Here is a 27,995-nt window from a genome sequence, read left to right as displayed (position 1 = left end):
TACTGATTGGATTCTTTTCACCTCCTCTTAAATGATGATGCTCTTGCATGATACTTGAGGTCTTTGACCACCTCAAGTAGAACAATGATGATGATGACATTGGCTTGCTCTTATCATCATCATCATCATCAAAGTAAAGTTTGATACTATCGGAAGGTCAATAATAGAATAGTGTTATCAGTTGCCAGGAATACCATATAAAAAAAATTGTAATGAATTTCTGTCTTATTCCATAAAATACAAGTACCCAATTTTCTGTCTTTTTTTTTTTTTTTTTGTCTCAGCTAAATGAACAAGGTGCATGGGGACTTCGCTCAGTGATTTCAGGGCACTGACCAATCAGAACGCTATCAATTCAAAATCCCGCCTAGTTTAGATTTATCTAGGGCAGAAATCAGCGCAATAGAATTTTACGCAATCATCATTATGATGATATAAGATTTCCCCACGGTAAGGTCTTATTTTTTAGTCTGTTTTATAACCCCACCCTGATGATAATACAGTGGGGCGTGATTCAAGCCCAGTTGTAAAAAAAAAAAAAATACCTCTTGACATAAATGATGGAGTAAGAAAGAAAGGGGAAGTATATTTTTCATCTATTTATTTAGCGATCGATTGGTGATCAAAAAAAAAAAAAAAAAAGGTTATGTATATATGATCATGATATATAGACATTATATAAATTCAAGTCAAAAGAAAGTTTGAATGTTTTTATTCTAAAAAAAAGGGAAAATAACCCGAGAATAGAAATCGTTGTTTGCCTCACTAATCGTTGTTGAATGAATCAAAACGTTTATAGTTTTTAGTAACTAGTCCTATTAACAAATGAAGGGGTACAGTGAGAAAAAAAAAAGATTTTTTCATATTATTATTGGACAAACATCAAGATAAAATTCAGGGGCTGAGTACAAGGTGGCAATAATAATAGGGATGATGATGGTGATGATAAAATAAAAACGGCGATCACCCTATGTAGAACACATGATTTTCTCGATGGAACCCATAAAGATAAAGTTATAAGGCTAGTATTGGAATCAACACAAAAATCATCGGAGAACCCATTATCAATTGCCTATCATGGCAACCATATTGTCACTTTTCTGTTTTTCCTTTCATTCCTTTTCTACTCGTGTCAAGTAAAAAGTCCCTCATTCAAATCGATAACGTATCTAAAAAAAAAAGTCAATAAAGAGAAACATTGCCATTCTTTTTTTTTCCTTTTTCCCCTGTATAACCATGATGTCATTGTTTCCTAGAATTGCCTAAAAAGAGTATATTGAATTGAGATATTACAGATATGACAAAGTTGTCTACAAACATATTCATTTTTTTTTTATTTCAATAATAACAAGTTATGGTATGATAAACAATGTCAAAAAAGAAAAGGAGATGATACTGATAAAAGAAAGAAGGAAGAGATATTATGCCAAATAAAAATCTAAACAGGAAAGAATGTATCACTATGATCAAATGGTCTGATCTTTTTTTTTTCTTTTAAATACCACCTTTCACCATCAATGCATCAATCACCGCCATGATTGTCCACTTTCGATTTTCAGCTTCTGGAAAAACAAGAGATCGATCAGAATAGAATACCTAATACAAAAATAGAAAAAAAAAGTTAGTATTCAATCACCGTTCATCATTCCAGTTTTATCATCATCATATCATTTTATTCTTTCTCTTTTTTTTTTTTTTTTCTTCTTACCTCATCATCCACTTCTTCAGCTTTTCGAGGTAGACAGTGCATAAATGACCAGTCAGTTTTGGCACCAGCTTTGTTTACCATGTCCATTGTCACTTGATAACCTTCAAAATCTCGAAGTCGTCTAACTTTTTCTTCTTCTTGTCCCATGCTAATCCAGGTATCAGTAACAACTACATTGGCATCCTTGATGGCTTCTTCCGGTTTTGTTGTAAATACAAGTTTGGATCCTGTCACTTGGCTATCGTTCTTTGCTAAATCCACTACATCCTGATCACATTGATAACCTTGAGGACATGCTGCTGAGAGATCAATACCTAGTTTAGGGAATGATACTAACATTTCTTGCAAGATGTTGTTTGCATCTCCTACCCATGCCACTTTGAGACCAGGTAATGTTTCTCGAGGATGTTGTGTATGCGCTGTATATTGATCCTTTTTCCCTTGTTGTCGGTGATGAATATGTTCATGGAGTGTCATCAAGTCAGCAAGAATTTGGGTTGGATGATATTTAGCTGATAATGCATTGATCACAGGTACTTTGGATTCTTTGGCCAAAAGCTTTTATATAAATATCAAAAAAAAAAAAAATGAGAAATGTCGATGATATATACTGCACGTTCATTCCTTTTGTTCTTTCTTACTTCTATTTCTTCATGTCCACCAACACGAGCCATGATACCATCTACCATAGAGCTAACAACACGAGAAGTATCTAATAATGATTCATTGACTCCTAATTGAATATCGCGAGATCCCAAAAACATAGCATGACCACCTACAAAAATGAAACGAGAAACAAACAAGATATTAGCCAATGATACAATAAAAAAAAAAAAGGTAATCATGTATATGTTACTTTTTTTTAGTAAATAATAATAATAAGAAGGATTACCTAGATAAGCAACAGATGTTTCAGTAGCAACACGCGTTCGAGTAGATAGCTTGGAGAAGAGAAGTGCCAATGTTTTTCCAGTCAAAGGACGTTCACGGGAAGTTTGAGCAGGTTGATACTTGGCTTCTACCTTCAACTGTATGGCGCGATCAACAAGATTGAATAACTGATCAGCACTATAGTCAGCAGTGGTAATAAAGTGTGCTGGTGCAGGAGTCAACGTGGATAAAGAGCAATGCTGGTGAGATGTGAGTGGAGATGTAGTCCATACAGAGGAGGAGATAGGAGCGATAGATCGAGTTGTTTGTTGTAAAGATATAGTTGCTCGTTGAGAGAAAGGTTTGAGAAAAGATGCCATTGTATTATAAAGGAATGAAAGAAGTGAGAAAAAAATATCACTTTTTTTTTTCCCTTTTACGTCTTGATAGATTTAAACTCAGTAATGAGTCATTTTGGAGTCATTGTAGATCGAATTATTTGCATTGGTGGTATGGGGTACAGTTTTATTCTTTATTGTTTTAAAAAGTCAACTTGAAGAATAAAGAGAAAAATTCGAGAGGGATGATACATGATAATGAATGATGATAATATACTAATATTCTACAGGAAATGATGGTATTTATCCTGACTTGACTTCAGTTCCTTCTTGTTCTTCAAATTGATCCTGTTGAGTAATGACCCGTAATACTGACTTTTTGCTTGTTTCTTGTAGTTCACCAGCTATAATCAATTCATCTAGTATAAAGTAGGCCTATAATAAATATATAAAGTTAGTCTTCACTTTTTGTTTTTGGATAAAAGAAACCCAAATTTTTCAAATCTCTCTCTCTGTATATTTTTTTTACCTTTTGAAAATTGAAGATTAAATCCAATTCACAAACCTATTTACATATAGAACAAAGGGAGAATTTAGTATCAATGAAATCTATTCTTTTTGATAATAGTATTTATCATACGTTGCCGAAATAACGATCCAAGATTTCTACGTAACGGTGAATAATTTCCAAAGTAATCAGTTCATTATCGTCTTGATTGATACCCGCCACAAAGAATAAACTTGCATATCTAATAAGTAAAAAAAAAAAAAGATAAGATGATTGTCCTTTGTCATTCATATTTCAATCTATTTCCCTGACACGCTCAATAGTAATTTTTTTTTTTTTTACCTTCTATAAACAATTTTTTGGTCTACAAGAATAATAATAATAATAATAATAATAATAATAATAATAAAAGTTAAGAGTAATTGAATCTAGACGTTTTCTTTTCTTTACCTTTATATTCCAGAAAATTACACATTTTCACCCTCCTTGCCAATACCAATTGTGTAGCATCCTTCACAATCTTTGCCTTTTCCTTTGGTGGAATAGTCACAAACCATTTTGTTAAACGAACTTTTCCTTGACGACTGACGAGTAATAACCAGTTAATCTGTATAATAAAAAAAATAAGAAAGTGAGTAAACAAGAAAAAGTATGTAATATCATCTTAGATAAAAAAATACATAAAGTCTTCGAATTTACCCCCATTGTATTATAGTATGTCTTGAAGAATATAGAAAATAATGAATTGTTATTAGATGAAAAGAGATGGTATATATATTTAAAAAAGAAAAAAGAAAAAGAGAAGTGGAGTTTTTGTTTTGGCGAAACAAAATATTACACAATAGAGGGTCAAAATTGACATCCCGCGGTAATGGTTTCTGCAAAACCTTTTTGAGATTTAAGGTATCATATTAACCTGGATGTTTTCAAAAGTTGTATCCATCCCTCTCTTTGGTTTACTCATCTATCCACTGCTTTTTTTTTTTCCTTTGATAACTTCATTGATCAAATGGGGAGTAAGGTACTTGTTTATACTTCTCTATTTTGCTCAAAAATAATCATCCTTGCTTCAAATTTGATTTGAAGGTACATGAAGATATTCTCTTTTAACTGTATTAATAGCACTGTATACCTTACCTCCTAATTTATAGAGTAAATTAAAAAATAAGAGTCAATTCAGTCATCCCTCATCCAATAATGATCATCATCCAATAAGGTTACCACCATTAGGTTCCTCATCAAAAAGTAGTTTAATATCATCTAACCTCATTTTATCTCTTACATTGCTACTTAATGTGCAATAAATACCAAAAGGATTTCATCAATATTTCGAAAAAATGCCTGATGTACCCTCGACGATTGTTTTTTACAGCCAAAATTTGGCTGAGGAGTTCGAAAACTTTGGCTGTAAAATCCAAAAATCCATCCCATTTTTTTCATTCTGTATTTCAGCGAACGAAATCCTTGTTCTTTTTTCTTTCTCGCTCAAAAGTAGCCATCATTGTACCAAATTTGGACATAACATAAAAGAAATGATTTACTTTCGATTTACCTACATGATTTATAGATTATCATTGCATTTATAGAGTAAATTAAAAAAAAAAGTAAGAATCAATATCGCTATCCAATAATCATCATTGGAAAAAGGTTAACTCTATTACTATGATACGATTGATTTCCTATGATGATGATTAGCATGATTATCCAGTGGATGATGATGATGACGATGATGATGATGATGATGATGATGATGATGATGATGATGGTTTTTGTTATTCTTTTTACAGTATTCTTCGCTTTTCATGATGATGATGATAAACTGTTCTTGGTGTATCAAGTACTATCTGTAACGTCACTACAATCGTTCCTTTCAATTCTTCTTTATCTATTATGTAGTACAGAGAATAAATCTAAAGTAAGAAAAAATCATGTACTACTATAAAGAGAACGACCCCACAATCTGAATCACACATGATTTTTTTTTTTTTTTTGTAGCTATGTTAAGGATATCATCCGTACTTCACAGTAAGGTCACATCTATTAATTTTTATACTAACATATCAAAAGAATCTGCGATATAAATTAAAGAACACAGGTTTGGCAGAATATAACTTACAAAAAGATTTCTTGCTTGTTTCATCAGCAGTTATCCAAGTCACCAGATGTCTCTCTTCCAGATATCCGTCAAACATATGATTACTCACTCAAAAACAAAATCATCATGGTATAATTTACCAGAGTTTGCCGATTTTTTTATTGTTTCATACAGTATGGAACTCTTATAATATCATTCTTTTTTTTTTTTATTAAATCCTCATGATTCCTTATAAAACTGAATTCATCCATGGATTTAAAAGGGATATCAAAAAAACATCAAAAGAGTCTACCACGTGCTCGGACCCACGTAAACATCCATTTAAGTAAAAAAAAAAAAAAAAAAATGAAGGCACAGCGGCTATATCAAATAAATGAATCATGATGCATACTCTTAGTATCAATAAAAAAAAGATAGACAGTGCTGTGATATGATACGATATTCAACCTGATAGAGAGAAACAGTGAGTTTTTGGGAATTTAGTTAAATAACTGAACACGTATACAGTAGTGATATAAACTTCTTTTTTTTTTTTTTTTTTGTCTTTGTTACTATAGTGGATGAATATGAGAACAAAAAAAAATATCTAACGACAATTCAAACGAATCGTTCATTACTGTGTAATACATTATACTGAAAAGAATAACACTATATCAACGTTATACTAAAAGGATATTTAAGGTCATGATAATCATGCTGCCCTGAGATCTTAAAAATAGAAAAGTATATATAACAATTTCAATGATAAAGAATCTGAGAGATTCACATGATGTCCCAATCACTAATGTGATGGAGTTAATCTTTAACGAACATCAATGATTGCCTTTCTGGGAAACCGGGCTTTGAACTCTCTTTTTTCATGTGTTGACCCCACACAAAGGTAAAGGTTCTCTTTTTTTTTTTTTTCTTTCTTTCTTTCTTTCTTTTCTTTCTCTTTCTTTTGGTTTTCTTCCACTAGTTTTATTTTGAATCAACGTCATTATGGATATTGCACGTCAACAAATCAAGAAAAACACGCCTGCTTGCGTAGTTCAACACACTCTTCGTACTTTGATGACTGCCCCTGCCCCAGTCGCGCGTTATGCTGTTTACGACCTTACCAGACCTACTGGCAGCCAAAAGAAATGGATCAAGTATTTTGATAATCAACACTGGAAAGGTGCTCTTATTGCACCTGACATCAAGAAGGACAATGAACACACAGCTTTGGAACGATTGAAGAATGCTGACCTTGTTATCTATGAAATTCATGGTAAGTCCTTATATAGTCCCTACTCAACTACCTTCCAAGACAAGAATTTAACTATATTCTTTAATGATACTTATCTCTCTCTCTTTTTTTTTTCTTCTTCTTCCTTGGGTCTCTAGGTGGTGGTTTTCGCGTTGGACATTGTAAGTGAAAATTAAAAACATCATACAAAGGTAAATAGATGACAGAGTCTTAACATTTTTATGTTAGGTGTTATGTATATGGATGCATTTATCTCATGGCTCACTTTATTGAAGGAAAATCATGGTGTGAATGCGGTCATTATGTCCATTGAATACGGTAAGAGAGAAAATAATAATAATAATAATAATAATAAAATACCCCTCATATTAAATATTACCTTGTTTCCATCCTTTTTTTTGTAGGTCTTGCTCCGAAGGTATATTATCCAGCACCTATTCAAACATGTGTTAGTGGATATCAATACTTGACTACTGAACTGGGTGTCTCTCCTACCAAAATAATTATTTCTGGAGATTCTGCTGGGTATGTATTAAAAAAAAAAAGAAATTGGAAACTCATGTATATATATTCATATCTCTATTTATTACATCTAGCGGAATCATCAGTTTGGAAATGCTTTGTCATATTTATGCACCTGGATTACTTACCGACCCATATGCAAAACGTACCAACTTTGATATCGATTTACCAGCAGGTATATTACTTTCTTCACCCGTGATATCAGTCAATCAAACATCCGAATCTTGGAAAAAATATGCATCCTCTGATATTGTATCTCACAGGTTATTCGATTTGGTGATCAAGGAGTATGTGTCATTGAAAAAAAATAATCTGGACAAAATGGCAATGTTCAATCTCTTTAACAATCTCTCTCATGGTGGTATGGAGCAAATTTGTCAAGGCACTATTCTTATTTTTGTTGGTGAAAAGGAAGTATTCAGGGACGACATCATCACATTTGTAGATATTATCAAGAAAACAACTAGCAAGCTCAAAGTCAATGTGTGCAAGGCTCAATACGCTCATGATTGGTACCTTATCCGTGAAATTGTCCGTCAAGAAGACAAGGAATTGCTCCATCGATGTGATACCATCATGGCCAAATGGTGTGATCGTGCACTAGTCTATCAACGTAAATTGAAACAACAAGCCAAGGATCGAAAGGAAGAACAACGTGCTGATGAACTTTCTGATATTGTTTCTACTTCCCTCGGTGAAAAGGTCATTCCCCCTCATGCTACTACTCTATCTGATTCCACTTCACATCCAATCTTAGTTTAGTTATTAGTACCACTATTATTAGTATTCTTGTCTCTACATGCATCTATTTTGATCATAATACGCTTTCCACTTTTTATTTAATAAATATAATTGATTTCTTTAAATACTTTTTTATTGTCCACCATTATCATTGTCATACAAACATCGTCGATCAAAGAAAGCTACGCAGCATGAATATGATAGAAAGCAGTTACTATTCCATTTCAACTCCAAGATAATGCATACACACAATATATAAAATAATTATTACTTTATTCACAAAAGATATACAATAAAATTAGCTAACAACTAAACATCGGGAAGACCGGGGTAAATACAACATCACATTCACTTTGAGACTAATAACTAAAAAGCCTAAGATGATTTGATTTTCTTATCCATGGAGAGTGATGCATCAGTGTTGTTGTCTGGAGAAGATTTTCGTTTGCCAAGATTCATCATCATCATCGGTTTCTTTGCTGTTGCTCCAGTTGTAGGAGTTGTAGATGATTCTTGTTTCTTCATACCACCCATCATCAATTTCATCTTATTGCCTGTTGGTTTCTTCATTGTCAAACTAGGTGATGCTGAAGTAGTTTGTGTTGTTGTTGTTGTTGTTGTTGAAGGTATATTCGGTTTTAATGACATGTTGAGCTTGATTTTCCCTTGATCTTGATCTCGTTTCAATTCAGTCACTGTATGTTGTTCGCTATCGCCTCGTTCTTCGGCTAGTTTGGATGCACGTTCAATTTGATCTTTGAGTAATTCTTGTTCCCGTTCTTCATCATCTTTTGCCTGTCGTTCCATCTTTTGAATAGCAGCCTATAGAACAAAACAATAAAAAAGAGTCAGTTCTTTCTTCCTGTCCTTCCTATCCTCCCCTATTTATTTATTTTTTTTTTTTAAAAAAAAAAAAGGTTACTTGCCTGTCTTGCCAATGCTTTTGGACTATTGTCGATCCAAGTGATCCAATATCCTCGTTCAGTTTCATCTACATGACAGATCCCTTCTCTTCCCAAATATTTGACAAAACCAGTTAATGAATCCCATCGAGTACTGTTCATATGTATATGATGACGATCGGCGATATATTCTTGATAGACGGCATTCGCAAATACTCGTTTAGTACCATGACGACGAGATAAGATGCTGAGGAAATCTTTCTTGAATTGATCAGAATAATTCACAATATATTTGCCAGGATTATCAGCCACAAGGAGCATTTGTCGTTGGTGAGATTCAGATTGTGTATGACACTTGAAACCATTTGCATCTCGGCACTGTTTTTGACAAGCTTGGCAATAATAAACCAGTTTCAACAATCCTTTGGCTTTCATACGATTGGCCAAAGCCTTTGGAGTCATACCACCACTAATACCCATATTCAAAGTAGTTGATTCAAATAAATATATAAAATGTAAATAGAAGAGAGAGAGAGAGAGAAAAAAGAAAAGATTTCAAAAAAAAAGTTTAATAATGTAATATAATAGAAAAAAAAAATATATAAAATGGAAAGAAAGAGAAAAAAAAAAAAAAAAACAATTCTCTCCCTATTGTCATGATTTTTCCTCTCCGCTCATTGGTTCAGTAGGATTCCATAGGTAGAGTTTTTCCACTAAGAATCAGGACAATCCAATTACATTGATTCTCTAGTCTTACCCCCCCCCCCCAAAAAAAAGATAGGTGATTTCCGCTCTATAGAAGGAGCGTTTCACATCCTCTGTAACATTTTTACTGTTGGGTAACACATAGGTATATGTGGACACCATACATCATCACTTACCCCCCCCTCTCTCTGTTGAAAAAAAAAAATTCACCCACTATCTTTTATAATTGAGTCATCTATTCCATTTTTCCTTTTTCTTCTTTTCTTCTTTTTTTCCTTTAGGAGGGAGTGGTTTCTGTCTGTCTGTCTGTCTCTCCTCCTTCTTCTCTCCCTCTTTCTTTCTTTCCAGCATTTCTTATCATGAAATATCTCTTTCGGTGGAAGTGATGGTTGTCAAAAGGGTAAACCAAAATCGATTGCCTAAAAAGACAATCATACTAAGAAGAATCTTACCATGCAACTTATTTTTTTTTTCAAATACTATCATGACTAAAGTCAAAAATGCATTATTTTTGTTATTGTTTGTGGTAGGACGCTCGAGGATATTCTGGTAAGTCAATTATTAACCAACACAATACATAAATAGATCGTGTTATTCTTATCCTTATTTTTTTCTTTTCTTTTCCTTTCTCTATTTCTTTTCTATTATCTCCCTTTTTTTTATTATATATACGTATACTTTTTTTTTTTAACTTACGATGATGATTTCTTTCTACTATTCATTTTTTTATTATTGTGGCTGAATGAATGATTAATAATAATAATAATAATAATATTAACAACAAATAGATGTGTCATCAAGTACTAGGGGCCCATACCCAACATCCGCAAGGAATAGCTGCTCCCTCCCTACCGTCGCTTTTGCACCCATCTGCTGAGAAAGAAAGAAATGAGCGATGTTATGATAGTGTCAACATCATCATCGATGGAACCATCAACAAATAGCATGACAAAAAAGAAAACATTGATCATGTCTTGTTGTTGGTACATGGAGAGAAGAGTTATCCGAAGACAAGGCGCCAATCCATGATGTGTGAGACAGATAGACAAACAGACAGACAGACAAACAGACAGACAGACAGAAAAAAGAAGGGGTTAGATGGATCATTACATATTGGCGGTCGCGTTGTGGTGGTAGGTAAGTGATCATCTTCATTTTTTTTTTCTTTCCTTCTATATACTCGTCATTCATCACCGTTTTTTTTTTGTTATTGTCAATGATTATAGCGAGTTACCTGCCACTCGCCGCGTCGTCTGGCCTCCTCGTTGGTCTCAAGAGATGGAGGGATGGAAAAAAAATTTTTTTTCTTGTCTCCGTCTCTGTGTGGTGCCGTTTGAATTCCACATGGATACTACTACTATGTGACACCTTGATGGATGGGTACCAACACTATTTTGGGCTATTCATCATCAATATCTGTTCCCCCCAAAAAAAAGGACATCAGCTCATTTGATACATGGATACAACATTTAAATAGTTAATAGTTAGAAAACGCACACACACACAAAATCAATATTCAATAAACTATTTTTTTTAAATCAAAGGAAGAAAAAAAAAAAAGGTTTTATTATGATAAAATATGTAACAAAGAAATAAAAAAAAAAAAAAAAAGGAATGATCTTTGGTTGGTGTCACCATCTTACTATAAAAAAAAAGTAATAAACTGTACTAATAAACACCTTCCATCCGATTATCTAAACTATTTGCAATTCTACTAGTTCATCCATCATTCACCGGAAGTCCAAATCAGCGAAGGGTCAATACTTGATGAAAAAGAAGTCGGGTCGCCAGTTTGAGACATATCATTTAGGTTTTCTGTACCACCACGGCGAGAATGATTCAAATCTTGTCCACCAGACAATGCAGGTGAAGATACTGTAGTACTATGTACTATGTTGCTGGATGCTCCGCGCGCGAACTGAAATGGTGAAGGTCGTGAAGATGAAGCTACTGATGATGACAAAGGTGGTGAAGTTGAAATCAATGGTCCATATTGTTCTTGCTGTTGATAGGATGAGGATATTGGTATAGATCCGTTCGATGGTAATGATGTTTGCTGAGAGATGGAGGTGGTGGGTGATCCAGTTTGTGGCGATTTCTCGATCAATGATGACGATATACTAGCTAATCCAATATCTCGATTATTGATGTTCGGTAAAGTATAACGTCGCTGGACCGTAGGATTGATGGTGGTAGTATCTGTTGTCGGTGTAGCTGATGATGATGATTCTTCTGACGCTGTAGCCGATTTGTCCTGCCTTGATTTTTTATGATGATGTCTCTGCCTTGCATTGCGCCAATTCTCCACTTCTAGCTGATAAAATACAAGCTGATCCGAAAGTCCATATGGGTTAGTTTTTGGATCCTACCATAAACACAGAATAATAAAAGTAAGATAATTGATAAAATGATATTTTTCCTCATTTTACCTGCGCATTGACTACACATTCTGTAATAGAAGTAATCCTAGCAACAATCCATTCACGCGAATTCATCTGATTTGCTATAGCTTCGGATGGTTTCAAAAAGTAGTGTGGAGCGTTGATGTTGAAAGCTGCCCATGGTTTCCCCGTAGAGTTTCGTGTTGGAAGAAATAGTGCCACATCTCCCACTTTGAAACTATCAATAATAATAACAATAAAAAAAAAAATGAGAAAAAATCATCATCATTATGTTTCTTTTGCTTATTTACTTTCGGAAGGCTATCTTTTCATGTGCTGAATTCGTCAACTTGGAATATTTTTCTGAGAAAAAAAAAAAAAAAGAGAATATAATCATTTAGTCTAGAGACACTTATGTTGATGTTTTTATCATACCTTTGAGATCTTTGTATTCTTTTTGCCATCGTCTAGTCAGTTCATGAGCATTTCTAACCTTTTTACGAATTTTTGATACAAATTTTGCACTATCGATGACATTGGCAGCCATAAGAATGTCATTATAAATAGAGGTATCTTGCTGTTCCGTCGTCGAGTCCAAAGAAATAATTTTTCTGGTCATTGCACCCGCTTCATCTTCATCCACAGGTAATTGGAGTTGATTGGTCACTTCAAAGATGATATTTCTGCGTACATCATCCAATTTTTGCGCCATATGGACAGAAAGGGAGTGCCATTCCATTTTTTCTTCGTTCACAATTTCAAATTGTTGACACGCCTCGTTATAGTTGTTCTCCAAAACACCAATTTTCTATCATATAATAAAGTTAATAACACTTACATCTACCACCTATACTAATTCCTATTACCTGCTGGGCATCTTTCATATCCACCACCACCACATCCAATTCACGAGTCAGAATATCAAGCAAACTGATAATGTCATCATCTTCACGCTTATATAAGGATCTCGTAAGTTCAGAATTGAGTTTGGTCACCAAGCCAAGAATAATTGTACAGGCATTATCGTGGATACTTTTAAGCTATCGGTTCAAATATATATATATATATATATATTGATATGTAAGTGAGATTTTTCTTTTTTTTTTTTTCTTTTTTCGGGAGGACAGGGAAGGTTACCTTTTCCAATGCTTCTTGTTTTTCCATCCAGTCGTTTTCGGCTCTTGACACCATATCTCTTGCCTAAATGAGTAAAATATACCAATTAAAATAAATTCAATTTCTCATCATAAAAATAGTCAACGTACCTGAGCAAGTCGTTGCTTGATTTCATTCCTAGCTTCTTCACTATTGTTCATTTCTGAAACCAGTTGATTCCATTTTTCATCCGCTTCTTGTTTCGATGCTGTAGTTTCTTGTCGATAATCCATGTATTCCTGCCGAAGAGTTTCCAAGGCTTTTTCCAGTTTCGATTTTTCAACCTTATGATTGTCCTCTACATGTTGAATTGCCATAGCCAATTCCTTTTTGTGGGTTTCCTTCAATTCTAATAGTTCTTGCTCATGCCGAGTTCCCAATTCAGCCTTTTGTTTTTGTTCTGCTTCAACAGTTTCTGTCAAGTGTTTGAGCTAAATAATAATACACATGTAATTAAATGATCAGTTAACAATATTCACCCAATTTTTTTTCTTTATTATTCTTATTCTTTTACCTTTGTTTTCAATTCCGTCTCAATATCAGCAATTCGTATATCAGTCAAGTTGTCTTTTATCTGTGCTTCCCTCATAAACTAAGTATAGGAGAGGAAAAAGAATGGGTAAGTATCAGGGATGATTTTGGTTTTCTCCTTCATACAAAACAACTTACACTTTTGCGGTTATCTTCATACGTTTGCCTTTCTTCTTCCAACAACTGCTCATATTCTTGTATTTGAAGTCGCAGATCTTCTTTATCATGTTCTGACTGGTCCTGATACTGCTGATGCTATAAAACAATTAATAGTAAAATTAATCTATGATCACCTACCTTTTTTCCTTTTTTCTATTCCATTAGTTACCATTTGCTGTTCACGAAGTAACTGTTCATGCATTTTCCCAATAAATGCTTCTCGTTGTTGAACAGTTTCTTGCAGGTTCGCTATCTCTTGTTGAAGTTTCGATACCTGTTCTTCCGTCACAGTCTTGTCTTTACCATTGTTTGCCGTATCAAGCCCAGTTTCATTTTCCATATCATTCTCCAATACTGAAAATATAGAGGAACCATGACTTCCAGATTTTGAAGGATCAATTGTAAGTAGGTTGTTGCGATGTTCTTCGATAGTCGTTCCTTTGTTTGACAAACGAGATGGTGGTGTATATGTTTGATATTCTTGAAGTGTTTTTTCTAAAGACTGTATGCGAGCTTCATATTTCTAAGAAAGAAAAAAAAAAAAAAAAAGGCAATAAACAATTTAATAAGTTCAGTACTTTAGTTAATATCATGATTGATTACTTTGACTTTATCTTCAGCCAACTGTAATGCTGATGATTCAGAAGAAATCTTGGATATTGCAGAGATATCATCTAAAATAAAATATTTAGTGAATATAAAAAACCGTTACCTCTATAATAAACAGAGAGCAGAAATAGACTGCTTACCTTTCATTTCTGGTCTAGTTGAGATTACTGCTGACCTAATACGACTATTATTGGAACCCATGAAGACTATGCAAGTTTTTTTTTTTTTTTTTTTTTATAAAAAAAAAAAAAAAAGCAATCGGATGAGTATATATTTATTTTGATTGACTTTGATCATTTAATGTAAAATTGAACTTACAAGTGGTTTCAACCATCTTCAAGAATTCAACATTCAATCCATCTAGCTGTTTATTCATATTGTTCAGAAGATTTAAAAGGTTTTGTCCATAGCTATCTTTTGTGATACCCATCAGATTCGCACGCCTAAGTTTGCATAAATGATGAGATTTCTTTTCTTTTTCTCTTGGCCTATTGATGTACCACTTACGTCGAGAAGGAACCCTTTCTGTCGTTCTTTGCATTCTTCGATGATGGTCGATTAGTACCAGGGTTCATTTGATTTCCCATAGCCTGAGAGTAAGAACGATCCAGTAGAGATACAAAATCTATACAGAAATATTGAATCGTGAATATTATCTTCAAGTTAGATTTCCCTATCATTACTGATAATCAACTTTATATTTACCTATAATATCTTTCTTTGTGATAAGGGATTTGCTATCGTAGGTATTGATGGTTGAGATTTCGAATTGAGGTGCTGCTTCATTGATAGCTAGGAAAGCCCCCCCCCAACCAAAAAAAAAGGTTAATCTTTAAGATACGTGGACTATTGATTGATTTTACTTACTTGTGATTTTGAATGGTAATGTATTCTCTATATCGTGGCGGAAAAAGTTTCTACGTTCTTCTTCTTGTTCACGGAATCTACCTAATATATCAGCAATAAGATTGGCATTTTCTACCAAGATCTATATAATATATTGTTAATTCATCTTCTTCCCATCTCCTTGTCTCAGCTCAATTATTGATTTTTACTTACAGAAGCATATTCTTTTCGTCGTAAAACTTCAATCATCAAGGCACCCTAAATTTAAATAGTAAAAATGTTATTTGAATAAGCAATCGCATTGATATATCGAATATGATATTTTTGACTTGATCTACTTACATAAGCAAATAACATATCTCTACTTGTTTCCAGGTAACTTGTTCCATATCTACTTTTGAAATCCATCAATGATTTGTTTGCTGAATCTAATCGAGGGGAGGTGGCAGCAATGTCGCTTTGTAATTGTGAAACAGTGTTCATGTTTTTCAAGAATTTCTGGATGGATTGTCGTTTTAATTGAGAAAGTTTGTTGATGTGTTGTCGTACAATGGCTTCGTATGAGTTGAGTTTGGACAAATAATCATTGACATGGATTTCAGCCAAGTGGTAAAATGCTTCAAGTGTCTTCTTCGATTGAGATGGGAATGTAGTACTGGCGTCTTGTGATGGAGGAATGTATGAATTACGTCGAGTAGCTGATGAATATGTTTTGTTTTCAGATTGAGAGTCAAAAGACGATGTTTTTGTGTTTGGTGATGGTGTTGTTAATGATTCTGATGCTGATGATGATGATATTGGAGAAGACCTTGGTAATATAGAAGTGGTAGAAGTGGTGGTCGAACTTGTAGATCCATCAAGTGATAAAGTCGCAAATAGTGATGATAACGGTACCTGAAGCAAGTCAGCAATTTTAATGTATATCCGGTTTAGATCTCGCTTAATTTTGTCTCGAAGGAATTGAGCCTTATCCCGAATTTCTTGAATATCCATCAACATTGTATCCAGCGTCTGTAAGTCATGATCAATGGCTATCTGTTGTCGTAAGTCATCTTCGTATTCCTTGAGTTCCATCACCACTGATCGTAGGAATTGTATATCGTTTGCCAGATTTTGACATAGCTCTTGAGTATCCTGTCGTGCTGTTTGTAATTGATCCATATCTACAAAATCCATCAATGACGTTTTCCCTTCCAAAGATATAACATTTTCCATAGCATTATAGTTGTTTGTATGATCAATGAACTCGGGATGGATTTGAATGCTGCGTAGGATGTCCAAATCGATATCCGTCGTATCAAGTAAGGCTGATTGCTTGTCCAGTTCCTTTTCTGCCTTGAGGTAAAATTCTTGTACGCCTTGATTAGTGATTTGAATATGAGTTTCCAAGTTGGTGACTGCAACATTCAATGCCATACTCTGAGCTTTTTGTTCCTCGACCATTGTTTTTGCAAGTAGAGTATGAGAAGATACATTTTTCATCAACAACTATCAAAGTAACATGTGTCTATTAGTATATATATATATATATATATATATATATGTCCTTTTCAGTTCCAGTGATGATGCTTACCTGACTATATGAATCAAACTTGGCAAAGAGAGATAAATAAGCTTCACAATGATGAGATAAAGTAGCTGATTTCGATATTGCTTTCACAGTATTTAATAAAGTAGATACTATCAAACAAAAAAAAAAGATAATATGAGTATATATTTGTCATCGTCATATATTATATCATATATTACCAGCCAAGGGTGAAACAGGTGGTTCTAAAGTTGGCATTTCAACATCAAGTAAAGTAGCGATCTCCTCCATGGAAGCACCTAAATAATATCTATCATAGCAGAATACAATATATTCATCCTAATTATATGGGTTAATACTAGATAATAATGAGACGGATTATTTTTTTTACCTTGCCAGTAGCTTCTAACACTTCTTTGAGTTGATCTTGTTTGATTTGAGTTCCGAAACTTGTCATGAGTATTTGATTAGTAGTTGGAACTCCTGTGCATCGTTCTAGTTCTTGTTTAAAGTCATTTAATCTATATATATATATATTGAAGAAATATGCATAAGTAGATGATAAAGATGAGAGTTACTGCGGACATACGTTACAATATGTTGAGATAAGTTGCGGGACCAGTGTATATGCTGACCGGTTTCAGCACGGTATACCTTCATATGGGGATAATGTAAATAAAGAACAGTAAACGGAAGGGTAATCGATGCTTAGAAGGTATAATAACGAAAAAGGGTAAGAAGCCAAAAAAGATAAAAAAAAATTGAAAGAAAAAGAAACTGAACCACGCGCTCAAAAAAAAAAAAAAAAAAAGAAGGCATGACAAGATTTTTTTTTCCTAGCTGTCCTAATCTGGAAATCTAATTTGGCTTGGTTACGTATTTTCAGTTGAGAATTATGAGACAAACACCGATGGGTGTGATTGGATGGCAATACAGCTGCATAAAAAAGTCAGTCAGATTGTTACACATTATCATCTTTTCATATTGCCAGTCTTTTTTTTTATTTTATTTTACCTATAATATACTATAGTATATCCCTATAGAATGTTCTTCTTTTTTATTTCAACTAATGCTACTATTAATATAAAACGAATTTCCATGGGCTGATTCCACCTTGAGTTCATCGATATGATTTATACAAATGCAAAATAGAAAAGTGAAATGAGAATATTGTATTTTTGTTTGTGGTGACGGATGATGGATGATGGGTTATAATCTCGTAAATAAAATATAGATAGGAAGAAGAGAGTAATATGTGTATATACTTCATTTGATTTTATTGTGTACCTTTGAATCAAACGTGACATCGTAAGACATGGAACCGTTTTTTTTTTTTTTTTTTTTTTCTTGATTTCTGAAAATAGAACAACAATCTATTTTCAGATGGCGGAACCTATATTTTTACTGTAGTTCATTATAATGAAATAGAGTTTGATGAAGGTGACAAAGTTTATAATAGCTGTGACTGGTTACTAAGAAGAGACAGTGTATTCACTTACCATCAAACCTTATGAACTTCTCATGATTTCCTTCCTTTTGTATTGACAGACTCCGCCTTTTCCTTAGCTTTCTTTTTTTTTTTTTTTTTTTTTATTTTTTATTTTTTTATTTTCTGTATTCCTTTTTTTTTTTTTTTTTTGTCTTTTGATCTTTTTCCCTCCTTTCCCTCCTTTCCCTCCATTCCTTTCTTTTCTCTTTTTATATATATATCATGTCCTTATTTCTCCATTTTACTATTTTGGTCAGCTTGATGTTAACAATAGTCAAAGCTCAAGTGGGACCATCCATTATTAGTCCTGCTAACAATGCTTCTGTATCTCTTGGAAAGTCACTTGAAGTACAATACTCCTATCCTAATCTTGGACCTGGTACCTATACTGTTGATGCAAGCTTATGGCAAGATGCAAGTGCAACTCAATTGATTCAAAACCTTCTTACTGGTACCTCTGTTCCTGAAGGTGTTTCAAATGGTACCAACAATGCTTTTAACAGTACAACCACAATCTCTTTACAAATTCCATCAAATTTGAACGATACTTTCTATTTAACTCTTCTTCAACATGTCAAGACTCAAAGTGGAAATACATATGATGTACGATCTGCTCCTATGATGCTTCACAGTGGTGCTATATCTCACTTGCCTCAACCGATGATTGTGTTATTGTCTATTACTTTGGTTATTCTTGGATTCTTGGCCATGTGATCTTCCCAGGTAGTGATATTGAAGCAAGCTTTGGTCTACTTTATCTATTATTGTCTTTCTCCCTCTTATGCATCCGTATATTACCTGTCGTCTACTTAATTTGTTGTAGTTTTAGTTAGTTACCATATTTAATAAAAAAAAAACTTTTTATCATTCCTCTACCTATCTATCATATAATATTCTCATAGATTCATTATTTGAAGAAACATCAGCAAAAAGTGGAATTCAGGTAGAAAATCACCTGGATTATCGAATATGAAAATATTTGGAAGATAAACTAGTGATGGTGGAGAATGCGTACGACATATCAAATCTACAATATTTTTTTTTTTTGACGATCACTTTTTTTCTAACTCTGATTGGTTGAATCCGTGTTTTTTTCTTTCTACTTCATCCATCATAACAAAACTTGGTCGGATGATCGGATGATGGACTTTCTACTGATTCTTCATCAGGTCTTGAACAATGATCATATGCATCCCTTCTTTAGTAGTAATTATTGTTAGAATAGTCTATATCAGTTGTTCAATAAATAAATGAAATCATTATTTTATCTTTTATGTATCTACGTTCCATCTTTGGTAATCCTCCTTTTGATAATTATGATACTGTATTGATATTCATTTGCTTAACAGGATCAATTTATTTCATGCACATATATGTAATCTTTTTATGTATTAAACATATATATGTTAATAAATAGAGTACATAGGATGATTACAGTGACATTATAACTTATTAATATTGAAAAAAAAAAGAAAGGGACAAAATTACATTCCATTTGTATGTGTGTGACAGAAATTGGAGAGAATGCAACATTGGTTTTTTCAAGACAGTCTTGATTGGATCGCCACTTTAAGTATGGTGAGGAGTGGAAAAAAATAAGGGGTAGATCAAGCTTTTGTGCCACCAGTCAAAACATGTAAAGGAAAGCAAAACGTGTATCAAATAAAGTGAACATACTTCAATTGGGACAGTATAATATTAGTACAGCCAATCAAAATGTTTTTACACGTTGCAAGTGACATTTCCATTCTTAGTTCATATTCATATATACAACACGCCTTTTTTGTTTTATTTGATTTCACGACCTGGAATTTTTTTTTTTTCGCTTTTTCTTTCTTTTTTCCCTCTCTCTCTCTCTTTTTTTTTTTTAAGAAAACATATTCATCATGGCTAAAAAGAACGCTGCTCAACGTCGTAAGCAAAAAGCTGCTGCTGCTGCCAACAACAACAACAACAACAAAAAGGCTACCCAACAGGACGATTCTACTCCTTCTACTACCAACTCATCCGCTGCTCCCTCTATTGACCAATCTACTGCCGATATTGCCAACGAAACTTCTGCCATTGTTGATACTAAATCTGATCTCGAAAACAAACCTGAATCTACCAATGCTGATGCTGTAGCCGCCGGTCAATCAAGCCAGGCCAAGGTTGAAGAGATTCCCAAGGTGGAAGAAGTCAAGGTGGAAGAATCTAAGGTTGTAGAAGCTCCCAAGGTCGAAGAAATCAAGGTTAAGGAAATTCCCAAAGTTGAAGAAGCTAAGGCTGTAGAAGCTCCCAAGGTCGAAGAAATCAAGGTGGAAGAAGCTAAGGTTGTAGAAGCTCCCAAGGTCGAAGAAATCAAGGTTAAGGAAACTCCCAAAGTTGAAGAAGCTAAGGTTGTAGAAGCTCCCAAGGTCGAAGAAATCAAGGTGGAAGAAGCTAAGGTTGTAGAATCTCCCAAGATCGAAGAAATCAAGGTTAAGGAAACTCCCAAGACTGAAGGAACTCCCAAGACTGAAGAAACTCCCAAGACTGAAGAAACTCCTAAAGTAGAAGAAACTCCCAAGACTGAAGAAACTCCTAAAGTGGAAGAAGCTCCCAAGACTGAAGAAGCTCCCAAGACTGAAGAAACTCCTAAGGCTGAAGAAAATTCTAAGGCTGATGAAGCTAAAGTAGACGCCAAGGACGAAACCCAAAACACTGTTGAAGCGAACGTAGAACAACTCAAGGTGGATGAACCAACGACGGATAAGGAAGACAGCGACAACAAAACTGAGGATGTCAAATCAAGTGAAAAGACAGCAAGTGTAGATGGTGTGGCTACTCTCAATGGTACTGTGAAAAAGGATAAATCAGTGAAAAACAAGTCTTTGCAAAAGAGAAAATCAGTATTTGGTTTATTCAAAAAGGACAAGGTAAATAATAATAATAAAAAAAAAAAGAAAAAAGGGTATGCATGTGTTGATTATAAAATTGACTGACTGATGACCAACATTGTGAATTTTATTTTATAGAAGATTTCTGTGCCTGCTGTACCTATTGAACAAACACTTGAAAAAGAAGTTGTCAGTACTGATTCTGCGAAGGAAATCAAGATCAAGGATAGTAAAAAGGAAAATAAGCGCAAGACATGGCAATTCTGGAAATGATCAGTGTGTTGACTCTTTTTTTTTATATATATATCAACTCCTCCCAACCCTACCTTACTATATATTCTATATTACCTTTATTCTTCACTTGTACGTCGTATATATTCTTCTACTCTTACTATTATTCTTTACTTCCCCCCCAAAAAAAAGCCTTAGTTTATATTGTTTTTAATATTATTATTTTATTATATGTCTTATTCTATCAAAACAAAAATAAAATAAAAAAAAAAGTAATACGCGTTTTAACCATTTACAATTATTCAATATTTTAGTTCTAAAAATGTCTAAAAAAGGTATCGAATGACAATATAGGGTTCAAAAGATGATCATTCTGCTTATTGGTTGGAAATGTCAATGCGTCTATCAAGCAGATTTTGGATAAAATGACCAATTACGTCTCCTTTCTTGCTCTAGTGATCAACAACGATATCGAAATCAATCGATGTATCTTGAACTGAGTATTCTGCTAAACATAGTAAGTATAAATATGATTGCAAAGAATGAATAGACTGTAGTAGCTCATTTTATTTTGTTGCAAATCGTACCTGCCTTGTCTCCAATATTGAAACTCCATCATCTACAAAACAATAAATTTTTTTTCCTTTTTCTTTTCCTTTTTCTTTTTCTTTTTCTTTTTCTCTGTCTTCCCTTTTTTTTTTGTGTTCCTTCTTCCTAATGCTACCTTCAATACAGATACGCCTTTTCTCCACTTGTACTGCTCGAAAACAATCGTATACCATGTTAAAACGGGCTCAATTTGTTACTCAACACCAACCATTGCTGCCAACTATCCGTATGTCTTATATAAGGTATCTAAAAAAAAAAAAAAGTGAAGGATTTAGATCGCTATGTAGCTAACCCCTGATCTCTTTTGTCTGAACTATTTTATAGATCTTGTTTTTATCGAAAATCTATATTCCCACCTCAATGGCGCTCTCAATATCAAAAGACCTTTGCCTTTTATAATACGTCTAGCAACAACAACAAGCAACTTGAATCTTCCACGGCCAAACTAAAGCAAAAAACTGAAAATGCAAAGGTTGTCATTAACAAGGTAACCTCATATTTATTGAATGGATTTAGATAGATTAGAATATACAAAATGACCTTTTTTTTTTTTGGCCTTTATATATTTTACATAGCTCAAGGATGCCATACCAACTCATGAAAACATTTACACCATTCCCAACTTTTTGACTTTTTCCAGACTACTTTCTGCTCCTTTTATTGGATATCTCATTGTTCAACATAATTATGATATTGCATTAGGTGTCTTTGCTTTAGCTGGATTCACCGATATGGCAAGTGACCAAATCGTAACATATCTCTCTCACTCATATTAATCCTTTCTTTCTTTTTTTTTTTTTTTTTAATATAGCTTGATGGATATATAGCACGACGATATAACTTGAAAACAGTGGTTGGAAGTATCATTGATCCTGCGGCAGATAAGACGTTGATGACGGTCATGACAATTACTTTGGCAATGGAAGGCGTATTACCTTGTAAATAGTGATGAACAAAATCAAATAATATGATAGATCGAATTCATGCAACCCTAACCTCTCCTTTTTTTTTTTTTTGTGATATAAATTCTTCTTTCTTAGTACCTTTGGCTGGTGTGATTCTAGGTAGAGATATAGGACTTATCATTGCCGCCTTTTACTATAGATATATCTCACTTCCAGCACCAGTAAGTAATTAGGAAAAGAAAAACATCATCATGATCACCAAATGTAAAAAAAAAGAATAAGCTTGTCATCTATGATCTTTTCTTTTTTATTTTTATTTTAGAAAACGTTTACACGCTATTGGGATTTTTCCATACCATCAGCAGAAGTACGGCCTACAACCATCAGTAAGGTGAATACTGCTCTTCAGCTTCTTTTGATGGGATCCTCCTTGACATCGATGAGTATGGGTATTCCTTCGGCTGAAATGATGACAGCAATGCAGTAAGTAATTGGCCTGGAAACAATTAGATAGATGAATACAGCCAACAGAATGAATAAGTGCTCATTTTGTTTCTTTTTTTTTTTTTTTTCTTTAGTTGGTTAGTGGGAACTACAACGGTGTGGTCTGGTGCAAGCTATGTCTTCTCAAAAGATGCCGTCCGTATTCTCAATCAATCAAAACCATAGACCTGATTCTTTGCCCCCACTTTTTTTCATCCCATTTATTGTAGCATAGTAGAATACTTCCAATTGTTAGATTCCATATTATCTTGATTTTTTTGTTTTTTAAATACATTCATTCTTCCATTTTTTTTTTTTAATTTTAATTTTGTTTCTTACATTCATGGATGATACAATTTATATACATGTATACACAATAAAATAATACATAATCAAACTTTTTTTTCTGATGAAGATGTGAAATCATTCTAACAATCATTTTTTTTATTATTCAAAAAAGTAACAACTATTATACAAAGTAAACATAAGGCGAGTGGGAAACAAAAAAAAAAAAAGATAAAACTATATGCCTTAAGCAGTAATGGCGGCAGTCTTCTTGGCTTCATGGAACTTGGACAAAACAATTTGACATTTCGTTTCCTTACACAAATCGGGAAGATTCGCCTTGGTAGGGCCCATACGATCAAAGAAAGTCAAACCAGAACCACGTTCAACGGCATCCATTGGTACCTTGAAAGTTTCCAGAGGCGTACTATCAGGAATGGGTTGATTGGGTAGTACAAAGGCAGCAGAATGGTAGCGACCATTAGATTCGGTCATGATCACCTTATAAAAATGAGTAGGTACAGCAACATTGGGAGGATTACCAATCACTTGGTATTTGACGTAGAATTTGCCATCACTTTCTTGTTTGGGTAAATACAATGGACCGGTAAACACATACACATTAGAGAACTGCTTGGTTAGAGAGCGACAGAAGGTTTCTACATGAGCCCAATCTATATATATATATATTATGATGAGTGAAAAATGAATTATACGTTATCATAAACATGTGTATAAACTTACAATCACGATTAAATCCATCACCGACTTGAGGAGCAATATTAGTCAAATAGAACGTTTCGTCCATCTTAACTTGACTATTCTTGACATCAGCAGCAGGTACCATATGACCACGATCAAATCCACTCTTGTAATAATCAGCAAGGCGAGCACGGAATTGAACAGGGATTTGGTCGTCCTCTTTGAAGGTTGATTTGCCACGGTCTACACCATCCACTTTTTTCAAAGAATCGGCAGTGAAGTGTTCAGCCACCCAATTGGGATTGCGATCGCGGCGATTGTATGAGGTCACATAGGCATGACGATACACAGTATCGTTCATTGGTCCGGGGAAACCAAATGGAAGAATTGTGCGTGCATTGTCTCTGGCATCCACATCTTGTTGAGTTGCTGAAGTAGTAGGTGGTGGAGGTAATGGTTTTTTGTTGGTGGAGATAGGAACCATTGGACGAGGCTTGGGTTGATTCATTTTTTGATATGCTGCAAAGGATAATGCACCAAGAGCTGCACCTCCAACAACTAAAGTAACTCGTTCAGGTGTGGCCATGGAAAAAAAAAAAGGTAATGAGAAAGGAAACAAATAAAAATAAAAAAGAAGTAAAGGTCAAGATTATTATTATTATTTTTTTTTGAAATGGCGCCTGGTCGAATGACAGGTACAAGGAAAATTGAGAATACAATAAAAGCTTTATTAAATAAATTTCAGATGCTAATCAGAGAAAGAAAAAAAAAAGATGATGAAGAATATGTGGATGGGAAATGCGTAAAAGAAAGAAAATAAAGAATATGTATATAATATATAAAATAAGAAATGATGATAGGAAGAAAACTAACTAGACTTTTGTCGTTTGTTGTTACCATCATGATTCTTTCCAGTTGGTTGTCTCTTGCCTTTGTTTCCATGCTTAAAGAAGTATTCACCACTTTCCAATTCTTTATCGACCTTGGATAATTCTTGAGGAGCAGGGAATGGTGTGTATTCCTTCTTCTTGATCTTGCTGGTATCAACTTTCTTGGATTTAACATTACGTTTCTTGAATTGTGGTAAAAATCGATCCCATGATTCTTCAGCCAATTTTGGATCCTTTGCAAGTTCTCTTTTAATCATAAGTTCCTATCAATATAATACAGTTAAATTCTTCTCCAAATTCATTCATATTATTATTATTATTATTTTACCTTGATGTGATAGATAGGATGAATGTTTTTCATACAATCGAGTACAATACGACGAAGATCCTTTAGTCCTTTATAAGGTCCCATTGCAGATACAGTATTTCCTTGTACCAACATATAACAACCAGTCAATAATTCAATAGCTTTCAATGTTGATCCATTAGGTCCAATCAATCGTTGTCGACGTTTTACAAATCGTTCCTTGTTTCGAAGAAGGTTGCCCACCTTAATAATGTCACATGCAACTCCATCGTTCATCACCTTGACAGCCTATGATTTCACAATTCAAAAAAAAAAAAAAATCAATTTTCCATCAAGTATTATATTATTCATTCGTTAATGATTACCTGAGGAAAAGGAACACTACGAGCCAATAGCTTGATCAAATCTCGTGCTTTCAAAATTGAATATGGATCGTATGTTTTGCGAGTTGTCTTGACTGTCATACTACCTTCGACTAAATCCAATACGCAGGCAATGCCCTATCAATATAATATGACCACAAAGAAAAACTATCTTGTTAGTACTGATTTATATATAAAAGACAAAAGAATTGTTCCATTCAATCTTACATATTTGTCCAAAGCCTTTGTACAGTGAGGCCAGATTTCACGCAAGTAGTTTTCTCTGTATTTTGGGAAAAGAGTAGCAAAAGACGATTCTTCAGTGAATGGTTGCTTTGTTTCTTCTGGTGTGTATTCGTCGATTTTCCAATGATCAATATCATCTGTATCCCAGGCTATTATTATAAAAAAAAATATTATTATAATGAGAATTTGTAGAGAGCGAAAGTGACATTTCTATTTGGTTTGTACAATACATAAAATATTATATATACTTACGTTTATCCTTACGGAATCGTTTATTGTTTTTGTTTTTTTCAACTTCAGTATCTGACATGGCTAGTTGTTGATATAATGCTCAGTACTGGAAACAAGAAAAGAGGAAAGAAAGAAAAAAGAAAAAAAAATTATATATCCTGCAAGTCAACTGGCCGAAAAAAACATCGCTGCCAAAGAAAAAGCTCCCAGAAGAGTGGCTTGGATTGGGACACCTTTCAACTACCGCTTCAAGCATCAGATATTTGCACAATGACACAATCCAATGGAAAAAAAAAAGTGATGCCTATCACTTGAATGATACTATATTAGGAATGAATGCAGAACAAGCAATGAGACTCGATGTTAACAGAATGAGTAGAAAAGTGGAATCATCAATGTTCAAAAAAAAAAAAATGCTTAAAAGTGATCCAATCATATCAACAAAGCACAAACGATATGTTGCACCTAACTGAATAGTCTAGCGCATCTCTTTTGACTAGATCTTCCTTCTCAATACTTATAAAGAGAAGATCAGCCGGTATCAGTTTTATTTATATTTTGTTCTCAGCTTGCTTTCATCCTTCCAACTTTCTTTCTATCTGTACTGTCACCATCCCTCATCCTCAGGAACTCCGCAATAGTGCACCAAAAATATGCCAAGCCGATATATCCATAGCAACGAAAATAAAATGAGCTTTTTTTAGCCCACTTACCAAGAAAAAAGAAAATAAAAGAAAAGTTCATGTGTCCTTTCTGTCATTATACAATGAATATGATTGATAAGAAAAGTAAAGATGATTCAAAAAAAAAAAAGGTTTCAGTAATAAAGTTTTGCACAACATCCTTAGTATGTAGAACAAGTCCAAAAACAAAAAGGGGCGAGGATAATAATAATAAGAATAATAAGAATAATAAGACTAGTAATAATAATCATAATCATAATACAGAGAAAAACCAGTATGTTGTTGTGGGTAATAACATATTAAAGTTGTTAAGCTTCATCATCTATCTTGTTTAAAGTTGACATGATAACAAAAGAATAAAAAAAAAAAGAGACTATATGTGTATGTGATAAGTAAAGGTAAGGTGTTACGAAAAGTAAGCTTTGTGGTGAAAAGAATGCACGAGGATTATGTTAGGAGGAAGAATATGCACGTCGTCTGTGCTGATCTACAAAAAAAAAAAAAAAAGTGCCATGCCTAAAATCATGCGGTACTTTATTATCATATTCATTTATATTTGTATTTTTTTCGATAAGAATCTATAATGATTTCATTATGATGAAGTTGATGATAACAAAAATAACGATAATAATATTAATATTAATTATAAGAATTATATTAATAATAATAAGGACGATGATGATGATGATTATATATTTATTAGAATTTAGTAGCCATGGAAAAGCTTGATCTCTCTTAAGGAAATAAAATAGCCTACTCCTTTCATTCAAAGCCGTCTCCCCCCCTCTTTTCTAATTGGTCTAAGCCTAAAATGGATGGTCAGCCTCCACCCCCAAAAATTTATCCTTTCAAGCCAAATTCAACTCCTCCCCTTTTTGAAACTCT

General features: G+C 33.6%; 11 protein-coding genes across 11 annotated transcripts; 4 read left to right on the top strand and 7 right to left on the bottom strand.

Moving 5' to 3' along the window:
- Positions 1-1,296: 1,296 nt before the first annotated feature.
- BX664DRAFT_337694 (ornithine carbamoyltransferase) lies at positions 1,297-3,025 on the bottom strand. Its single transcript, XM_051546284.1, has 4 exons — positions 2,601-3,025; positions 2,350-2,483; positions 1,709-2,266; positions 1,297-1,596 (listed from the first exon to the last, which is right to left on the bottom strand). The coding sequence occupies exons 1-4, from the start codon at positions 2,956-2,958 to the stop codon at positions 1,495-1,497; spliced, it is 1,152 nt and encodes a 383-aa protein (XP_051398168.1). The 5' UTR covers positions 2,959-3,025; the 3' UTR covers positions 1,297-1,494.
- On the bottom strand, positions 3,020-4,220 carry BX664DRAFT_337693 (AP-1 complex subunit theta-1). The gene is made up of 6 exons (XM_051546283.1): positions 4,124-4,220; positions 3,875-4,031; positions 3,767-3,788; positions 3,557-3,665; positions 3,446-3,481; positions 3,020-3,351 (listed from the first exon to the last, which is right to left on the bottom strand). Exons 1-6 carry the CDS (start codon positions 4,127-4,129, stop codon positions 3,220-3,222), a joined length of 462 nt encoding a protein of 153 aa, XP_051398167.1. The 5' UTR covers positions 4,130-4,220; the 3' UTR covers positions 3,020-3,219.
- Positions 4,221-6,500: 2,280 nt separating this feature from the next.
- BX664DRAFT_265888 (Alpha/Beta hydrolase protein) lies at positions 6,501-8,034 on the top strand (the record flags this gene model as incomplete). Its single annotated transcript, XM_051540878.1, has 4 exons — positions 6,501-6,771; positions 6,888-6,911; positions 7,155-7,275; positions 7,347-8,034. The coding sequence occupies 4 exons, from the start codon at positions 6,501-6,503 to the stop codon at positions 8,032-8,034; spliced, it is 1,104 nt and encodes a 367-aa protein (XP_051398166.1).
- A 233-nt stretch (positions 8,035-8,267) lies between these two features.
- Positions 8,268-9,576, bottom strand: BX664DRAFT_360581 (domain of Kin17 curved DNA-binding protein-domain-containing protein). The gene is made up of 2 exons (XM_051548172.1): positions 8,940-9,576; positions 8,268-8,835 (listed from the first exon to the last, which is right to left on the bottom strand). The coding sequence occupies exons 1-2, from the start codon at positions 9,393-9,395 to the stop codon at positions 8,389-8,391; spliced, it is 903 nt and encodes a 300-aa protein (XP_051398165.1). The 5' UTR covers positions 9,396-9,576; the 3' UTR covers positions 8,268-8,388.
- A 1,502-nt stretch (positions 9,577-11,078) lies between these two features.
- On the bottom strand, positions 11,079-15,063 carry BX664DRAFT_171812 (autophagy-related protein 11-domain-containing protein). Its single transcript, XM_051539992.1, has 14 exons — positions 14,963-15,063; positions 14,774-14,819; positions 14,596-14,661; positions 14,450-14,520; positions 14,016-14,369; positions 13,826-13,942; positions 13,671-13,748; positions 13,267-13,587; positions 13,139-13,201; positions 12,868-13,041; positions 12,437-12,809; positions 12,313-12,364; positions 12,050-12,239; positions 11,079-11,985 (listed from the first exon to the last, which is right to left on the bottom strand). The coding sequence occupies exons 2-14, from the start codon at positions 14,787-14,789 to the stop codon at positions 11,347-11,349; spliced, it is 2,514 nt and encodes an 837-aa protein (XP_051398164.1). The 5' UTR covers positions 14,790-14,819; positions 14,963-15,063; the 3' UTR covers positions 11,079-11,346.
- On the bottom strand, positions 14,959-17,286 carry BX664DRAFT_267274 (uncharacterized protein; the record flags this gene model as incomplete). The annotated part of the gene is made up of 9 exons (XM_051540943.1): positions 14,959-15,080; positions 15,161-15,247; positions 15,323-15,443; positions 15,515-15,559; positions 15,644-15,963; positions 16,147-16,789; positions 16,875-16,981; positions 17,051-17,168; positions 17,221-17,286. 9 exons carry the CDS (start codon positions 17,284-17,286, stop codon positions 14,959-14,961), a joined length of 1,629 nt encoding a protein of 542 aa, XP_051398163.1.
- Positions 17,287-18,457: 1,171 nt separating this feature from the next.
- BX664DRAFT_337684 (uncharacterized protein) lies at positions 18,458-19,193 on the top strand. The gene has a single exon (XM_051546282.1). The coding sequence runs from the start codon at positions 18,541-18,543 to the stop codon at positions 19,030-19,032; it is 492 nt and encodes a 163-aa protein (XP_051398162.1). The 5' UTR covers positions 18,458-18,540; the 3' UTR covers positions 19,033-19,193.
- Positions 19,194-20,204: 1,011 nt separating this feature from the next.
- BX664DRAFT_316279 (uncharacterized protein) lies at positions 20,205-21,449 on the top strand (the record flags this gene model as incomplete). Its single annotated transcript, XM_051542713.1, has 2 exons — positions 20,205-21,215; positions 21,315-21,449. 2 exons carry the CDS (start codon positions 20,205-20,207, stop codon positions 21,447-21,449), a joined length of 1,146 nt encoding a protein of 381 aa, XP_051398161.1.
- Positions 21,450-22,092: 643 nt separating this feature from the next.
- On the top strand, positions 22,093-23,806 carry BX664DRAFT_337682 (phosphatidyl synthase). Its single transcript, XM_051546281.1, has 7 exons — positions 22,093-22,258; positions 22,341-22,503; positions 22,592-22,750; positions 22,828-22,954; positions 23,057-23,142; positions 23,244-23,404; positions 23,500-23,806. The coding sequence occupies exons 1-7, from the start codon at positions 22,125-22,127 to the stop codon at positions 23,588-23,590; spliced, it is 921 nt and encodes a 306-aa protein (XP_051398160.1). The 5' UTR covers positions 22,093-22,124; the 3' UTR covers positions 23,591-23,806.
- BX664DRAFT_337679 (uncharacterized protein) lies at positions 23,803-24,994 on the bottom strand. The gene is made up of 2 exons (XM_051546280.1): positions 24,434-24,994; positions 23,803-24,363 (listed from the first exon to the last, which is right to left on the bottom strand). The coding sequence occupies exons 1-2, from the start codon at positions 24,975-24,977 to the stop codon at positions 23,936-23,938; spliced, it is 972 nt and encodes a 323-aa protein (XP_051398159.1). The 5' UTR covers positions 24,978-24,994; the 3' UTR covers positions 23,803-23,935.
- A 104-nt stretch (positions 24,995-25,098) lies between these two features.
- On the bottom strand, positions 25,099-26,560 carry BX664DRAFT_360575 (ribosomal RNA assembly protein mis3). The gene is made up of 5 exons (XM_051548170.1): positions 26,449-26,560; positions 26,179-26,345; positions 25,954-26,088; positions 25,610-25,876; positions 25,099-25,544 (listed from the first exon to the last, which is right to left on the bottom strand). Exons 1-5 carry the CDS (start codon positions 26,504-26,506, stop codon positions 25,260-25,262), a joined length of 912 nt encoding a protein of 303 aa, XP_051398158.1. The 5' UTR covers positions 26,507-26,560; the 3' UTR covers positions 25,099-25,259.
- Positions 26,561-27,995: the final 1,435 nt, after the last annotated feature.

This window comes from Halteromyces radiatus, assembly GCF_025201355.1.
Source record: "Halteromyces radiatus strain CBS 162.75 chromosome Unknown BX664scaffold_6, whole genome shotgun sequence".
Classification (NCBI taxonomy): Eukaryota; Fungi; Mucoromycota; class Mucoromycetes; order Mucorales; family Cunninghamellaceae; genus Halteromyces; species Halteromyces radiatus.
The sequence above is the reverse complement of the archived record's forward strand: the minus strand, read 5'-3'. Positions and strand labels throughout refer to the sequence as shown.